At 46.0% G+C, this 18317-nt stretch overlaps 1 protein-coding gene across 1 annotated transcript in view; it reads right to left on the bottom strand.

Moving 5' to 3' along the window:
- TNRC6C (trinucleotide repeat containing adaptor 6C) overlaps positions 1–18317 on the bottom strand; it is a 123775-nt gene that overhangs the window by 14260 nt on the left and 91198 nt on the right. Inside the window, exons 6-7 of the mRNA XM_055089832.1 lie at positions 2542–2757; positions 645–811 (exon numbers count right to left, since the gene is read on the bottom strand). Coding sequence (XP_054945807.1) covers positions 645–811; positions 2542–2757 — 383 coding nt within the window. The remainder of the gene's footprint in view (positions 1–644; positions 812–2541; positions 2758–18317) is intronic.

The raw sequence follows: 18317 nt of genomic DNA on the forward strand, positions 1-18317 counted from the left end.
CGGGTTCGTGCCCCGGTCCGGGAAGATCCCACATGCCGCGGAGCGGCTGGGCCCGTGAGCCATGGCCGCTGAGCCTGCACGTCCGGAGCCTGTGCTCCGCAACGGGAGAGGCCACGACAGTGAGAGGCCCGCGTACCGCCAAAAAAAAAAAAAAAAAAAAAAAAAAAAAACCGAGGATCCTAAAGAAGTTTTGTTTATATGGGTTGTATTTATTGATATTTACTGTATTAGAAATTAAAACTAAGAAATTTAAAAAACTGTATTAATTTGTTTAAAGATAACCATAACAAAGCCATTATATGTTAACATAACAATGTTTTTTAATGGAAAATAATTATATTTTCTAAAACAAAAATTTTTAGTGAGAAGAGTGGCATTGTCGTACCTGACTGAATATCTCTCTACTGTCCGGCTTCACAGAAGCAGCTGGATTCACCCATCTGTCCCTGCCTTTGCTCTGCTGTGACAGCAATGGCACGTAGTCTCTGGAAAACCCCATTCTACGCTCGGCAGAGGGTCCTGAGAGCACTTTGAGAACCTCAGATCTCTCTGTCACTGTTACCTGGAGATACCACCTTGAAACTGAATGTTTTTAAGTGCCACCACTGATTTTTAGAGTTTATTTCCTTTAGTGTCGCACGCACCTTTTGGAGTCCTTTTTTGGGGGCGTTCCCCCAGGAGCTGCAGGAGGAGGTGCTTTCTTGGGAAGCGGCGTTGTTCCACATGCCCCCGTCCTCGTCTTCCCACTGACCGGCACCGAGGTTCGCATCATCCCCGCCGCTGCCCCAGCCTTCTTGCATAGATTTTGAAGCTAGAAAGAGAGGGAACGTGAACGTATCAGATTCACCATTCCCAAAGCAGACAATGGTGCCCTATAACATCATTTAGGGGGAGGCAGGACAAAAGGGGTGTGTACATAACCTACCTTTTACTACTTTGTTTCCCTTAGACCTAAGAATTTAATTTTCCCTACTAGAAATGTAATACACATGTATATGTGTACCTATTTTTTTCTTCAAACTTCAGCTATTTGTAGCCTGTGCTGTTCCAAACTCCTCTAACCAACTAGAGGTCATTTCGAAGCACGGACATTCTAACAATAAATCCTGGGGGCTACCGAAGGTGGCAATCTCTGCGTGATATGGAATGGCTGGTAAAATGCAGAGTCCTGAAAAACGTCACTATCCTCCCTGTCATGTGGTATGTCACGTGGACCAGTGCTCCCCCAACGCGACCATACCCGAGTCGCCAGGGGATCAGCAGAAATGCAGCAGGTCTGTGGCTGGGCCCAACAGTCTGCTCTTTTGACAAGCTCCCAGGAGATGCTCCCAGAATGACAGGGTGGAGACAGCTGAGGCTATAGGCAGAGGAGCTACAAGTTGAACACTGAGTTTCGATTTCAGGATATTATTTTTCTCCTTTCTTAAAATACAAAGCAATTCTTGGTATAAAAGTTACCCCAACTTTTCACTTCCTGGGGAATCTGAAGAAGGACAAATATCAGGTGACAGTACTGTTAGCTAGAGTCTGTAGGACGATGAAGACATGAGGCTTACAAGGTGGACAGGCATATAATTAGGCCTCCAAGGACAAATTATAAAAACAAATATATGACCTCAGTGCCTGAATCTAAATACCCAGGAGCTCCCCGTCCTTTAGACGTATAACAAGAAGTAATATAAATGAAATAAATAATCCAGCAGAATGGTTGGTTTACAGAGCATACTATCCAGTGTTAACAAAGTAACAAAATACTAAAACAATAAAGTTTCATTTTAAGATCTGAGACATTTAATGATGTCCAAAAAAAAAAAACACCACCGAGCTTCTGCAGCCATGTGAACAATTAATTGTAATATCAGACTTAAATAAGCAAACATATTCACGCTCTTTCATAAGTATCACATTGCAAAACAGCCACACATTACAGGATTCCACTTGGTAAACATGATCTGGACATTTGTAAGGATGTACATTTTATATGTATACTTATTATACTTTCAGATAATGGGAGGAAAACACAGCACGGTTTTTCTTTTTAAGAAAAGGAAAAAAGAGAGAAGAAGCATAAACCTGGAGAACCTAAAGCAGAATTTTGTTTACTTGAAAGCAAAGCAAGTGTCAGACTGCTGTTAAGTAACGTATGTTTCAAAACCTAATCTCAAAAAGAAAAATGGCCCGCCTTATCCACCTTGCTCAGCGCAACAGCAAGTTTAAACAGTCTGAATGGCAGGGAGGAGAACACTGCTGAAGGAGCGTGGAGGCCACTAACCATCAAGCAGCTATGCTTTATTGCTCTGATCCTTGTATTTATTTTTTTGTAAAAAGGAGAACATGGTCTTCTGTTAAAAGCTCCCTTGTGTTCTTGTATCAGACAGGGCAAATATTTCTATATAGTTTTAGTTTAACGTTAGACTTAACAATGAGGAAAGCGTCCTAAAACACTAATTCTTAAAATTCAACGAGAAGCATCTCTCTAAACAGACTGCCCGGGTCCATCTCGAACCGGCCAACCCAGGGTAGGCAGGAAGCACGGCTCACCTGGTTTGCACAGGGCTGGGGCGGCAGCGGGGGCACCGGCTCTTCCAAACGTCACCGCCGGCTCGGTGGGCTGGTCCCCCCATCCACTGCCGCTGCTGGGCGGCTTGCCCCATGCTGCTGTGCCGTTATCAACCAGGGTAGAAGGGGAGGATGGCTCTCCCCAAGAGTTTTCAGCCTTTGAATGAACATTAGGCATTTCTCCCCAGCCTGACGAAACTGAAAAGGGGAGCAGGGGAGAGAGAAAACAATAAAAATGAAACAGAGAGAGAAAGTAAAAATGGTAATCTCAAGTTCAAAATAATTTTGAGATAATCTATCTTTAGGATGGCTTTTAGTAGAAAGTGAAAAGGAGACAATATTGAATCTAATCAGATTTGTTCAGTTTTTCTTTTAAAGTTGCATTTTTCTCACTCCTGACCCCTACCCACTTAAAAGTCCATTATATTAAAAACTATTCAATTCACAGTATTTGCAACATGATAGAGTTTAAAAGAATAGTTTAACAACTAAAGTTTAAGAAGTGGCTCTTTTATTTCTGGTATTATACGTAACAACCTAAAAGAAATTTCATGTTACATTAATCTCTTATAAAAAAATTTACAAGTGGCAAATATACACTGAAAATTATTTTTGCTTATCTTTTGACTAACCATCAAAGACACAGATCTGGGCAAAGAAATGAGAAGATGGCAGATTAAACATGTACAAATAAAGTAATAATAGAGAACCCAGACAGTTCTCAGGTACCAGCAGTGGGCTGAGAAAGAGCTGAGGCATTCGTCTTTAAAGATGGGAACAGAGTGGAGGAATTATGGATAAGGGTGGTTCCAACAGACACACTGATTGCAAGTATTTTTTGCAAGAGTTTTTCAGAATTCTTCTGTCATTCTTACACCCAGTCCTGTTGCCATAGCATCCTGATCTGGGACTGGGATGCAATGAAACTAGATAAGGGTCCCTAATGAATCCAGAGGTTATGGCATCACTATCTACAGGCACAGAAGTGGTCACGAGACCAGGCAACAGTAAGGATCTCCCCACCTTCTTTATACTTTAGTAAGAAAAACATCTTATGTTACATATGCAAACTTCATTTTTTCCGAATCAACCCAAATTCTGCTCCTTTTGCTTTTGCCCATAAGCTCACTTGACACTACTGATAGTCACACTGACAGCTCATATCACTTGTAATTTTCTTACAGATACAGTTTCTCGGAGATAGAACTGGGAATGTTTTAAATACTAACTGAAGAATAGAAAGCATAAAATACAAGTAGCCAACCACAAATTTTAAGTTATTTGGTTAAAATATGGATATTACCATCTCCATTATGAAATTTATTCATTTTCTGACTAAAAACAGAGTGTGATCGGCTCCCATGATGCTTTACTCTAATAAAATGCAATAATATTGATTCACAATAAAAGTACATGCAACCTATGAATCATTTAAAATTACAAGCTCTATGCTGAGCAATATATTATGTAAATTATTACCAATATCAGGGAAGTTAGCCCTAATTGCTGTTGTCGGCAATTGCTAACTGTAATATTACCTATAATTACACAAAAAACAATAACGCATTTTGGGAGAAGGAGTTTTACAAATCGAAGGGACAAAATTAAATTAGGAAAATTAACACAGATGACAAAAATTACGGAAGTTTTGGGAAGCTAAAATAATACATGTGTTGCTAAAGGCCAATCAGCTATAAAAATATTGATTTACTGTTGGTAATTAAATAACAAATTCACCTAAAATCTGTCTGTCACCCTTATACTGCCATCTCTTTGAAAGACAATACTACAAATTAATTAAGTCAAAACTAAGAATAAATGTTAAAACCCTGGTAATTATAGTTAAAGAGGTTTTAATTCCTGAGAAAGCAGCATGAATAGGTCTACAGAGTATTTTTATATGGAAGGCAAACGATCTGCAAGTGGCAGGTTCTAAAACCTTAGAAATAAATGGAAGAATAATTGCTCACTCAGAAAATCAAGAAAACAGTATTTCCAGTTTAAGTTGATCTCTGGCAAGAAAATAATTTACCTACAAGGCCAAACTAACATACACATCAGAATGAGTGCACCACCTGACAACCGAGAGCCTCTAGAAGAGATGCTAAAAACCCAGGCACACCAGAACGCTTTGATGCAAAGCAAATATTTTCGGTAGCTAGGAAATAATTTTAAATACATACTACTAAAATAAATACGATCTCCACTTTTAATGTTTATCGCTCAAGTGAATTTGGTACCCCTGTTGTTAATAATTTTATAGAAGTTCTTTTAAAGTTGGGCTTAACGAGGCTGAACAAATTTCTACCTTGCATTAAAACATTGATATTAAAGTTTTAAAAAATGGTCCATGGGATACAGGAGTCATTACCCCCCCCAACCCCCCCCCCGTTTTTTTTTTGGCCACACTGCATGCGGGACCTTAGTTCCCTGACCAGGGATTGAACCCATGCCCCCTGCAGTGGAAGCGCAGTCTTAACCAGGGAAGTCCCAATTATCTCTCTTCTTCAACTGAACAAACACAGGGCTGGGAATAAAATAACAACAGCAATGAGATGCCACCAGAATATGTAGTTTTCGTTTTAAATATACAGTTAAGTCCCCTACATACGAACGAGTTACGTTCCGAGAGCGCGTGTGTAAGTCCAATTTGTTCGTAAGTTCAACGAAGTTAGCCTAGGTACCCAACTGACACAATCGGCTATACAGTACTGTACTGTAATAGGTTGATAATACTTTTCACACAAATAATACATAAAAAACAAACACAGAAAAAGAAAACATTTTTAATCTTGCAGTACAGTACCTTGAAAAGTACAGTAGTACGGCACAACGGCTGGCATACAGTACAAGGGGCTGGCATGGAGTGAACAGGCAAGAAGAGTTGCTGACGAGGAGGGAGAGGAGGTGGGAGACGGTAGAGCTGAAGGATCGTCAGCAACAGGAGACGGAGGGCAAGCTGCAGTTTCACTCACTCACCCTGGGCTTGAAATAAAGATACTGTACCACTGTACTCTATACAGCACTGTACAGTACAGCACACAAAAGCGCAACCACTTGTAGAGGATGCACGCACGTGACAACGTACGCCAGACAGGTTGTTACCGAACCCAGGTCCGGCTGCTCACCGCTCAAAAGCCAATAAAGAGGCCAGGTTGGTGGAAATGAAAGTTTGCTTTATTTTGGATGCTGGCAACAAGCGGGGAGGGTGGGGAGGGCGGACGCCTGTCCAAAGGCCGACTCCCCCCTCCCCCGACAATCAGGGGGCAAGAGATTTTATAGACAGAGGGAGGGGGCTGCATGTAGAAACAGCACAGTCAGCTCTGACAGGCATCTTGAAATTGGCCATCAGTGGTCTGACCAGAGTCATCTGGATTGTTTTAGGTACAGTTAATCTTCAGTTCCAGGGTCTGTTCGTTTCCATTTCCTTGAGGCCAATTCTTGGAATTGTGGCAGCTTACGTCATGGCTACAGCCTGCTCATCATGTAGGTAACTTCTTCCACCTGGTGTCGGTTTCAGTGTCTATAAGACAGCTCACAGGATACGGCTCAGAATACTATCTACAGCCCTTGAGGAGGAACTAAAGGTCCTTGACTATGTTTACTGACTAAACTATTATTGTTTGGTCTCCTCTGACTGTCTTCCTTTGTTTCTGCATTTTCTCACTTCTCTGATTAAACTTATTCTTCGGCTGAAGTTTTTCCACAGACAAGAGGCAGGCTGAGGACATGGTGGGAGGGGGCAAGGACCCTAGGGTCCTGTTCCGTTTCAATGTGAACTAACTAATGTGACTGGACATGTGAACGCACATTCACATCTCTGAAAGTTTGCAACTTGAAGGTTGGTATGTAGGGGACTTACTGTACATTCTTTATCTTTCTATCAGAACGGAGAAAACCAGGGTGCCCAAGTGCTGCAGGCCCAGAAGACTGGCGTGAAAATGAGCACACAGCAGATAAGAGGCCAGGAAACAGAACCTAGAGAAAGAGAATCTTCACCCGACTCAAAGGTTCTCATCCTAAGCACTACAGACAGTTAAGTTGGGAGGTGGCATTCATTCGTTCTTCTGTGAAATAAGAAATCAATGCCAGCTTGTTCCATGGATGCTACTTAGAGAGTTTTACAAGTGTGACAGGCACTCCTTTTGGGGAAGACAGGTTCAGTTAAAAAGTGACCAATTACAATTAAGTGAAGGAAAAATAAAGGACTGAAAATTTAATTGATGAGGCATTTGAGAACCTGCTATGTGCTTGGTATTTTTAGGTACTAACTTAAGTATTAACGAGATGGGAGTTTGCTCATAATGATGGCACTTAAGCCTAATGTAAATTTATTACAATGCTTGGATGGCTGCTGGCTTACGGAGGGGCAGAGCAGCAACAATTTTTCATATTTACTGCAGCAGCAACAATTAATTTTTCACATTTGAAATCAAGATAGGTACTTAGAGTGAAGCTTTATGTGGAAGAGTTTGCTCAGTCAGATGCAAAGCATCCCATACTTTTAAGAACGCCCTGTTTATCGGGCACTCATTTGACACTTCTGTTCCAAAAACAGGGGGGTCTACCTGAGGGTTACAGATAAGGGTCCTTTTTAAAGCTGACCACGTGGTCTCAAGTTGCACAACAGCCTCTTAGGAAGAGCTGCCTTTGCCCGTCTTACGGGGTCATCACAGAGGGCAGGTATCAGAAACAGAAAAAAGAAGCTTTTATTTTAGTGCATTAATACCGATTTTAAATGGGCTAACTCTTTCTTACTGATATGCCGTGTAGGGGGGCAAATGGCATCTTTGTCTCATTTTTCTATTCATTTTGAACTGAAGGTACCTAAAGTGAAAACATTCGTGTGTATCCCCAGGACCTGCACTGACAGGCATCTCCTCCTACTTCCTGAGCAGGACTTCCGATTCCCTGGTCCTCCTTCACGTCCAGCCTGACTTACCAAGTCCCTCAACACACAGGAAAGTATAAACAGCCTAACCAAACTGAAACCCAAGAAAAATCTCACACCCACACAAAGCACTGATTGCTCACAGCTCATTCCTCTTTCAGTAACTACTGCATGGTGCTTAAGATAGAATTCCTCTGGCTGGAGGGGTCGGTGAGATCGATTTCTGAGGTTACGGTGTGAAAATAGTCACGCTCTAACAGCATCTTGCTGATTCACTCCATCTGCAGGTGACTCTACTTTTGAGTATCATTTTTATACCAAAGGACGATAAAAGAGCAATTGAGCTCCTAGGACGGGGCGGCTTGCAGGCAGGACAATGTCCTCCAGCTTCTGCTCTAAGGAGACTTAGAGAAACAGCACATGTGTTTTATCTACCTAGGGAGAGGATTCCCATATCCAATCTCTTCCAAGTTTTAGTTTATCGAATGCGTGATATGCTTCTTCCATGATTAACTCACACAATCTCTGCCTTTGGTTATGTTTGTGCCAGAAAACTGAACGATAAAGCAAATATAATATCATTAGAATAAGAATCCAATGCAAAGTCAAGTCTGCTTCTGGCTGGGGCCTCCTCCAACCTCATGAGACAGCTACAGGGATTCCCACCGGCACAGCTGAATGCCTGGCGAAGGTTAATGAGACACATTTCCGAGGAGCTGAGAATAGGTAGATAGGTAGGTAGGATACGGATTAAAAAATGTTCTGGAATAAGAGCGACATTAGCAGTATTCTTCTGGTTTTCTGATTGACATGTGGCACTATATTTCACGTCCATCCACTGTGAGAGGACACAGCCCTAGGCAAGATATCATGACCCCACCATGTCACTGGTTTCACTCAGATCAAGCCTACAAATGGCCTTCATATTTGACTCTAGATTAACTGGGTAGTTATCTCTCTAACCCCTCACCTCACCACCTCCCAGTCCCTCTCAAATTATCTGTACGTCTTGATGAAACCTGACAAAGTTCAGGGGTGAAAGAAACCGTCTCTGGAGATTCTCTCTTAATCTCATTGCTAGATTCAGAGTTTACTGTGAAGATAAGTTATTCATCAAATGTTTTATTAATTAATATTCAATGTTCTCCTGTGTCTGCAAATTGATTTTTAAGTGTCCCAGAATATTTACTTCTAAGTGCACAAGATAATCGGGCTGTATTTCAGGATCTGCTTTCACTTCCTTAGAAACGTAAGTAAGGGCTACGCTTGCAGGTCTGGCCCAGACTTACCCCAGGCCTCTGGGCAGAGCTGAGAGGAGGCTCCGCTCCAAGCCAGCTGACACCACTTCACACCCTACGCCACCAGTGAGACCCCCTGAGTCTGAGAAGGACTGGGCAGGGCAGCTTACCATCTCTGATCAAAAGGCAGGCATGAGGTATTTCTCTAGATTATTACTGTACTGTGTCCCAGCTCCAGAATGGGTTTGAACCACATCCAAATAATCCAGTTTATGAAGCTACACTGCATTTCCTAAATTAATATCAGTTTTCCTTAGGCTCATGAGGAAACTAATATTAACAGGAATGGGACAAAAAAAAAAAAAAAAAAAAAAAAAAAAGACTGTCCCGGGACTTCCCCGGTGGTTCAGGGGTTAAGAATCCACCTTCCAATGCAGGGGATGTGGGTTTGATCCCTGGTCGGGGAACTAAGATCCCACATGCCAAGGGGCAACTAAGCCCACGCGCTCTGGACCCTGCACCCCACAACTAGAGAGAAGGCCACGCGCTGCAATGAAGAGCCCACGTGCCGCACGCAACGAAGATCCCCCGTGCCGCAACTCAGACCTGATGCAGCCAAATAAATAAACTAAAAAAAAAAAAAAAGAAGACTGTCCTGTAGCATTTACTTTTTTTTAAAAAAAAAATCTATTTTATATTTTATTTTGGGCTGTGTTGGGTCTTCGCTGTTGCGTGTGGGCTTTCTTTAGTTGCGGTGAGCGGGGGCTACTCTTCATTGCGGTGCGCGGGCTTCTCATTGCAGTGACTTCTCTTGTTGCCGAGCATGGGCTCTAGGTGCTCGGGCTTCGGCAGTTGTGGCACAAGGGCCCAGTAGTTGTGGCTCGCGGGCTCTAGAGTGCAGGCTCAGTAGTTGTGGTGCGTGGCCTTAGTTGCTCCACGGCATGTGGGATCTTCCCGGACCAGGGCTCGAACCTGTATCCCATGCACTGGCAGGCAGATTCTTAACCACTGCACCACCAGGGAAGTCCTGTAGCATTTACTTTTATAAAACTGGACACACACAAAACCCTGTATGATTGAGAAACCATATTTTGTAAGACAGAAGAGATCAATACCCTTAAGTGGTGATGATCAACAACTGAAAAGCAACCCAAACTCTGAGATGAGTGACCATTTTGTAAAATCAGTGTAGGTCAAGAGTGAAACTGCAGAATCTATAAAAGACCCACTCTGTAAATAGCAGAAACCTCGTCCGATAGTCATCAGGTGTGGGGCTTCATTTGGAGGGGGAATCCCAGTCGATCGGCGACAACCAGGCTGCGCAAGTGTTCCAGCCACTATAGCTAAGCCACTGCCTAGCAGTGCTGTCGCTGCTGCTCCCATCGCTGATCTGAGCCGCCCAGGTGTCACAATCCCTGAGCGGGAGGGCCACCGGCCGCATGTACGAAAATGCACGGAGAGGACCCAAAGGAAGAAGCGCTCTGTCGTCACCATGAGGGGAACTGGGGAAGGCGTGACTGCTCCCTCTGTGGCGCAAAGAAGAGCTGGTCTCGAGGGCTGGGACAGCGACAGGCTCAGATCACCTGTGGTTCCTGAGAAGGATGGACTCTGCTCCCATCGCAAACGAGCGCTTGGTTCAGGTCAGACGTGCGTATCACAGGTGATGTGGGGCAGGAATAATGTCTCAATGCGGCTACCTTGCGTCATGGGAGAATAAGAGACTAACGATATCAACGAAAAAAATTACTGAGTAACCCCCTCATCATCCCTTGCGATACGCTACGTGTGCGCTGTCTCTGCATGTGGCTCAGTACGTGGAAACAATTCCTCTAAGTGTTTGTTTATCTCTGTAAAGTGGTAAAATAAAATCCACAACTGCTTTCACACTATCACCACAACTACAGAGATCACACAGGTGCATAAGGCCCGAGGGCCGGAGGGGAGAACAGGAAGACAGAAACAGCTACTGTGGTAGAATGGAGCACATTTTCCTGCTTCTACGTTCAGTGAGACTATGTACAATTCGTTAAAAAAATATTATCTATAAATATTTTTCACATACAAGAAAATGATTTTGGTCCTTCCAACCAAACAGGAATGCTTTTATCCAGGGTAAAGCTCATTCTTTGTCTACTAAAAACCAGTAAGAGGAGATTCTAAGGGTAAAATATTAAAGAGGAAAAAAAAGATCACAAATGTACGTAATGATGTCCCACTCTCTGTGGGGTGTCATGGATGTAATGTTTTAGAAGTGGCAGCAGGCAAGGTATGTGTTGCCATCTGAGAGACCTCACCACTTCCTCACCACGTGTGCCCTCGCTAAGCTATTTAACTGCCCAGGGAGTCCTCTGTGAAATGAGGCCCTGGGGGCTGTCAGGACCACAGGAGATGATGCATCAAGATGGGCCGCGCGTGGCTGCTCAGCGCTGCCAGGCCACACTTACCGCCAGGACGCCGGCGCCAGGCACAGGGCACATTTCAGCCGGAGCTTTTCCAGAAGACAATGAGCAGGGGATGAGGGGGTTCAAACCGCGACCTCTGAGGAAGAGTCATGGGAATGAGGGCTTCCGGAAGAAAGACTTGGGTGGGTGGGACACGACGGCTGCCTTTAACTATCAGCCCTTCTTGGAGTACTGTGTATACCTTTACTATAATGCTAACCACAACACTAAACTTTATACTACTGGCCTCTCCCACTGGACCATATCTTAATGTTTACATCCCTTCATTTCTGGCATCAGTTACCTTTCTTCCTTCTTGCTTCCCCTCATTCTCTCAAGTACTTTATCAAATTTAAGTGCCTAGAAATGTTAATCATGTATTAGTAAAAAACAGGAATCACAAATTCAGATACCCCAGGGAGCCGGCCAGTTAATGTAAACAGGCCCACATAAGAAGAATAACAGCACAAGCTTGATGATCAATAGCTACTGCTCAAAGGCTTCAGTGCTGGGGTATAACAGGGGGTGGTGGGGAGTGTGGCAAACTAGAAAGCACACGCCTCATCCAAAGGGGACCATTCTAGTTCACTGCTGCCGTGGAAATCCAATGTATCAGAGCTTCCAGGTTTCCAAAAGAAGCCAGATATCTGGAATTTTATATAAAACATTTTCATTAAAAAATGTTGATTCAGGGGAGTTCCTTGGTGGCCTAGTGGTTAGGATTCCGGGCTTTCACTGCCGTGACCCGGGTTCAGTCTCTGGTTAGGGAACTGAGATCCCACAAGCCGAGAAGTGTGGCCAAAAGAAAAGAAAAAAAAAAGTTGATTCCCATAAAGAATGTGGGCCCAAGAGGCACATCTGTGGGACCAGGTGTAGCCCATGGACCACCAGGTTTTTGAACTTCGGTTTAGTGACAATGAAGTGCATGTAGAGGCTAAGACAGTCTTGAGCTCCATAAAGAATTCCTGATGTGGTGAGTTGCCAGGGAGCCTGAGAGGAGGCTGGAGGGAGGTATCTGAACTGAACACAGAAAGGAGGACAGCTCTCCTTTCACCCCAGCTGCCGAATGCTTGCAGTGGAAACCAAACAGCTGCCCACATGCCCAGGCTGCCCTAGGCAAGATGACGGCCCCTCCACCCGACCACGGCACCTCACCACCTGACACCCTACCTGCATACGTGCTAACTCACGGAGCCTTGGCCTCCCTTGCTAGACCGCACACCCACCAGGGCAGGGATTCTGTCTGTTTTGCTCCCTGCTGTATCCCCAGCAACCAGAGCGCTGCCTGGCACCTAGCAGGTCCCAGTAAACACATGCGGAATAAATGCGTATATCCACTGTGGAACTATGATCTCTGGGTCTGAATACTGCCTAGCAACCCTTCAGGGGCCCCCGGTCAGCTCTGTCCATTCTTTACATGCTCCCAATCACACCTGGCCTCTGCTCACACCTCTGCTCCAAGCCCTTGCACCCGCAGGCTGGTGTCCTCCATACTCTGAAGAACACCAGAAGGTGCCCCTCACCCTCGGGTCACAGCCAGCCGGCCTCCTCTACAAGACAGATGGCGTGCCCTCTCCGACGGGATGTGGGGTCTCCTTCCTTTGCATCCATCTCCCTCTCCACACGCCCCTTTCTATCAGCTTTTAAACACGCTCAGAATTCCACCATCTTAAACAAAAATCTCTCCGCTCGACCTTGCCCCTTTGCTCACTGCCATTCTCCCAGAGCTGTACCTTCAGCCCCATCTCTGGCTGAGACCCAGTCTTCCATAGCCAACCTCTGTTGTCCCCTCCACGGGACATGTCTCTGCTGTGCTCCCGGAGAAGTCAGTGCATGTCACCATTATCTGCCCACCTGCCGGAGTTCTGCACCCTCTTTGCTCACCTTCCTTCTTTGCTCCCGCATCCAAATGGTTTCCAAGTCTGGCTGCCATCTCTGTCTGTACCCCCTGCCACTATTCCAACCCAGGCTGCCCCGTCACACCAAACACGGCTTAGCTCACCTCCTCAACTCCAGCTTTGCTTCCCAGTAATCCCCTCTTCATTTTATAGCTGAAATGATTCTACAAGTCAGTCTGATCATTCAATCTGCTTAATCTTCTCAACAGCTTCCCACACCTCTGGATACACCCCAGCTCCTTCACATGGCCTGAAAGAACTTGCCCACTCTTGCCCTGGTCTCTTCTCTCTGCAAGGTCTTCCCATCACCCCTACCACTTATCCCAAGCACCAACCACTCTGAAGTTTTTGGTTCCTCAAATATGCCACCTTCTCTCTTGCCTCCAGGCCTTATATGCTAGTCCCTCTATCTGAAACACTCTTCTGCACTATCACCCAATATCTGCTCACCCCCGACCCCTCATGATCAAAACCTTGGTCAGGTGCCATCCTATATGCCATACTTTCCTGGTCCGCATTCTGTAATTGTCTGGGTACTTGTCTTTCTGGAGGTTCAAAAAGGGCAGACCTTCCGTCTTCTACACGGTTACATCCCAGCACACAGGAGGTGTTCCACAATGCATTTGGATTAAATGTATGTCAAATAAAATGATAAAGGTACCAGTTCTAGAAGCGTTCATACTGATGGGTATGAGAGCATGAGAAAACTTACAAACTATAGGGCTTTGCTGGGTGACCATAAACCACGTGCCTGAGGAGGCCTGGAGGTGGGAGCTGGATCAGGGCGGCTGGTCTGGGATGGAGCTCTGGTACAGGCAGTGGAGGCGCAACACAGTCTCTCCTCATATGTTTCAATAATGTCCGATGGTCACGACTGTTTTTTTTTAACCCAAATCTCTGCATGTGACAGTCAACAGGCACTCAGCATCCATTCTGCTGCTTTCTATTAGCCTTCTTGTATTACAGAGGCCCAAAGGTAAAGAAAACTACACTGTAGACTCCCTTGCAGGTTGGGTTCTGGATGTAAATTCGGTTCCATATATAAGATGATTGAGTGAGTGACCACGGAGTAAGGACTCTATCCTTAGTCTTGTCTTTATGGCATGTTTTTAACATTTAGGAATGGCATAAAACTGGAAGGAAAAACTCATATGCTGATTACAGAATCAAGGTTCAAAAAGATCTCAAGAGGCTGGGGGACTTGAACGCAAGTTTACCAGGAACAAAGTGTTACACCTAGGATCAAGCCACCAACTGCACAAGGACAGTCCTGAGTGAGGAGGTCTCACAGCGGCCTTAACAAAAAGAAAGACTTCAGATTTTAAGCTCAATTTAAGAAAAATAGTGTGCCATGGCTCAAGAAGACTAAATGAAACTTAGAATGCATTGCTAGGAGTACGGCTGTGGGAACGAGGGAGGTTAGTCTCAACTAATTCTGCACTGTTTAAACCATACTTAAAGCAATGACATCAGTTCTGGGCACGAGGACCCACAGGCTATAGCTTTTCCAGTTGACAACAAAGAGGATTTACAACCATGACCATAAGGAATAGTGGCTGGAGCTAGGAATATTTACTTCCTGTAGACTGGGTAGATGGGACATGATACTCATATGCAGTTGTCTGAAATTCTGAGGCATGAGAAATCAAGCCTTGCTTTGTATTGTCCCAAAGTGAAACAAATGATTCTAGAAATTGGATTAGGCTGCCTGAGGCTCAGTCTAAAGACACAGTAGCCAGAGTGACCAGGAAAGAAGTGTGCCGGGTGGGGGCAGGGCCTCCCTGGCACTACTTGCTTGGTGAGTGTGTAAAAGAGGGAAGCCCTTGAATATAATGCCCTGAGTTGGACTATCTTCTCTCTCTCTTTTTAAAAATTTATTTATTCATTTACTTATTTTTGTCTGCATCGGGTATTTGCTGCTGCATGTAGACTTTCTCTAGTTGCGGCGAGCGGGGGCTACTCTTTGTTGCGGTGCGCGGGCTTCTCACTGCGGTGGCTTCTCTTGTTGCGGAGCACGGGCTCTAGGCGTGCGGGCTTCAGTAGTTGTGGCGTGCAGGCTCAGTAGTTGTGGCACGCGAGCTCCAGAGCACAGGCTCAGTAGTTGTGGCTCGCGGGTTCTAGAACGTAGGCTCAGTAGTGGTGGCACACGGGCTTAGCTGCTTCGCGGCATGTGGGATCTTCCCGGACCAGGGATTGAACCTGTGTCCCCTGCATTGGCAGGCGGATTCTTCACCACTGTGGCACCAGGGGAGCCCCTGGACTATATTCTCTGGCTGGTCCCTCCCAGCCCGGGAGCCCAGTCCTCTCACCACTCGGGCATACCCTTTGGACCAAGGACCAATATTCAAGTCAGAGATGTGGAGCTTCTGTTAGTTCTCTAGTTGCGAAGTCCAGCTGAAGTGAATTCTCTCTCTCTATCTCTCTCTCGCTCTCTCTCTCTCTCTCTCTCTCTCTCTCTCTCTCTCTCTCTCTCTCTCTCTCTCTCTCTCATGGTCCGGGCAGCGTGTTTATCCTCAGTCACAATTCACGCTCCCTGTGGGCAGGCTCTGGTCTGAATCATCTTCTCTTCTCTTCCACTACAGTATCTAATAGAATGCCTTGCACAAAGCAGGAACTCAAAACACAGATTTTAGTCTAATTTTAGCATTTTTCTTTCAACTGAAATCAAAACATGATTTGTACTGTATAATGCCATCACATTTTACAAAGATGGTTTTATTTCACTGTTAACCACATCAGAAACACCTGTGGAGCTTTAAAAATGGCCAGGAAACAGGCTTCCCTCCAGACCAATGACACTAGCAATCTCTGAGACTGGTATCCCCCAGTCCCCAAGCTCCCGGGTAATTCTAACGAAAGCCCTCTGGTGTTGAGAACCAGTGGTTTATCTCATAAGGAAGTGAAGACTTGGGACTTCCCTGGTGGTCCAGTGGTTAACACTCTGAGCTTCCACTGCAGGGGGCACAGGTTCGATCCCTGGTCTGGGAACTAAGATCCCGCATGCCGTGCAGCAAGGCCAAAAAAAAAAACCACCAAAAAGCCTTTGTAATAAGTAAACACAAACATAATGGTCCCCAATCTTTCCGAAGAGGATGTATTTCTTCTTTCCTCTCCTTTCTTTTGAAGGCGCTTAATGTTTTTTTTTTCTTGAATCAAAAGCTATCAGAGAATCCTACTTAACTTCCTTCTCTTTGGGTAACACTCAATACGATATTGTAAGGTGAAGGGCACTAAAAACAGTTTAATGTTATTTGCTACAAAAACACCAGTCGAGTATGTGTGCAGATGTAACGAGAATGAACCTTTTTCTTTGCCTCTAAAGGAACACACAGACCCCACGTACCTGGACCGAGCAGCGGCGATCGGTTCAGCTGGGCGCTGGCCGGGTGCGTCGGGGGCGCCTCGGCCACGTCTGCGCTGGTGCTCACGGTGGTGGTGCCGGTGCTGGTGGTGCTGCTGGCCGAGGCACTGCTCTGGATGCCCGGGTTGTTTCTGTCCCACATGTTTACAGTTTTATTGTTGTAGTTGCTCGGGTCGCCCCAAGCTGAGGTACCGTCATCAATTTCCATTTTGCGTCGAATAGATGGCGGGGAAGGTTCCTCCCAGCCCGTGGCCTCACTGCTGTCCTTCTGTTTGACAGGGACCGGTCCCCCAATCCACCCTGCTCCTGTCTGCCTAACGGAAGTGGCTCCTCCCCAGTTACTCGCACTGCTGTCTTGGGGTTTGCTCGCCCAGTTCGGTTGGGGGCCGGGCTTTAAAGACTCCCCCCAGCTTGTCCCTGGATTCACCTTTGCATTTGTGCCATTGCCCCAGCCACTGGTCACGGACCTTGGAGCCTCATTCCAGCCAGACCCTGATCGATTACTGTCAGCATCCCATCCGGAGCCGTTTTTTTTCCCATCCCCCAAGTGTCCAAGGACAGAAGACGAGTCTGCCCAATCTCCCCCTCCTGCGCTCCAGGCTGGATTCGATTTGTGTCCATCTCCCCAGTTCTGAGATCTGGGTTTTTGAGGCTCACCCCAGGTGGGTGACTTGTCCTCCTGATTTACGGTCCCACTCCAAGCGTGGCCACTCTTGGCCGCAGCAGCATTATTAACAGCAGTAGAGCTTATCGTGTCCCCCCAAACCCCGGGGCCATTTGGCGCTTTGCTGCTGCTATCTCCCCAACCTGTGTTTGCTGGCGCAGCAGCAGGTGGTGAGCTGACCCACCCCGATACTGAAGAGGTATTTGTACTGTTCATGATGGACCCATCGTTCTTCCCCCCTGAGTTGGAAGGCTGAGTAGCTGCACAACCCCAGGCCTCTGTCCCATTGTCATTCTTTCTCTCAGACCTTGGGGATTCTTCAAATTCCCAGGCAGTGTTTTGCTTTACTGGAGTCTGTCCCCAACCAGTATTAGACAGAACTCTTGGGTCAAGATCGTTCCTTGGCAATTGGATGTGCCCTTGGTCTAGAATCCCTTTGTCTCGCCTTCGGCCTTCTGTTCCTTCCCTCCCAGCGCTTCCTTCGTTGTGGCTGAGTTGCGGTGAGCGGGGGCTACTCTTCATTGCGGTGCGCGGGCTTCTCATTGCAGTGACTTCTCTTGTTGCCGAGCATGGGCTCTAGGTGCTCGGGCTTCGGCAGTTGTGGCACAAGGGCCCAGTAGTTGTGGCTCGCGGGCTCTAGAGTGCAGGCTCAGTAGTTGTGGTGCGTGGCCTTAGTTGCTCCACGGCATGTGGGATCTTCCCGGACCAGGGCTCGAACCTGTATCCCATGCACTGGCAGGCAGATTCTTAACCACTGCACCACCAGGGAAGTCCTGTAGCATTTACTTTTATAAAACTGGACACACACAAAACCCTGTATGATTGAGAAACCATATTTTGTAAGACAGAAGAGATCAATACCCTTAAGTGGTGATGATCAACAACTGAAAAGCAACCCAAACTCTGAGATGAGTGACCATTTTGTAAAATCAGTGTAGGTCAAGAGTGAAACTGCAGAATCTATAAAAGACCCACTCTGTAAATAGCAGAAACCTCGTCCGATAGTCATCAGGTGTGGGGCTTCATTTGGAGGGGGAATCCCAGTCGATCGGCGACAACCAGGCTGCGCAAGTGTTCCAGCCACTATAGCTAAGCCACTGCCTAGCAGTGCTGTCGCTGCTGCTCCCATCGCTGATCTGAGCCGCCCAGGTGTCACAATCCCTGAGCGGGAGGGCCACCGGCCGCATGTACGAAAATGCACGGAGAGGACCCAAAGGAAGAAGCGCTCTGTCGTCACCATGAGGGGAACTGGGGAAGGCGTGACT

Source organism: Physeter macrocephalus, chromosome 14 (genome assembly GCF_002837175.3).
Source record: "Physeter macrocephalus isolate SW-GA chromosome 14, ASM283717v5, whole genome shotgun sequence".
Taxonomy (NCBI): domain Eukaryota; kingdom Metazoa; phylum Chordata; class Mammalia; order Artiodactyla; family Physeteridae; genus Physeter; species Physeter macrocephalus.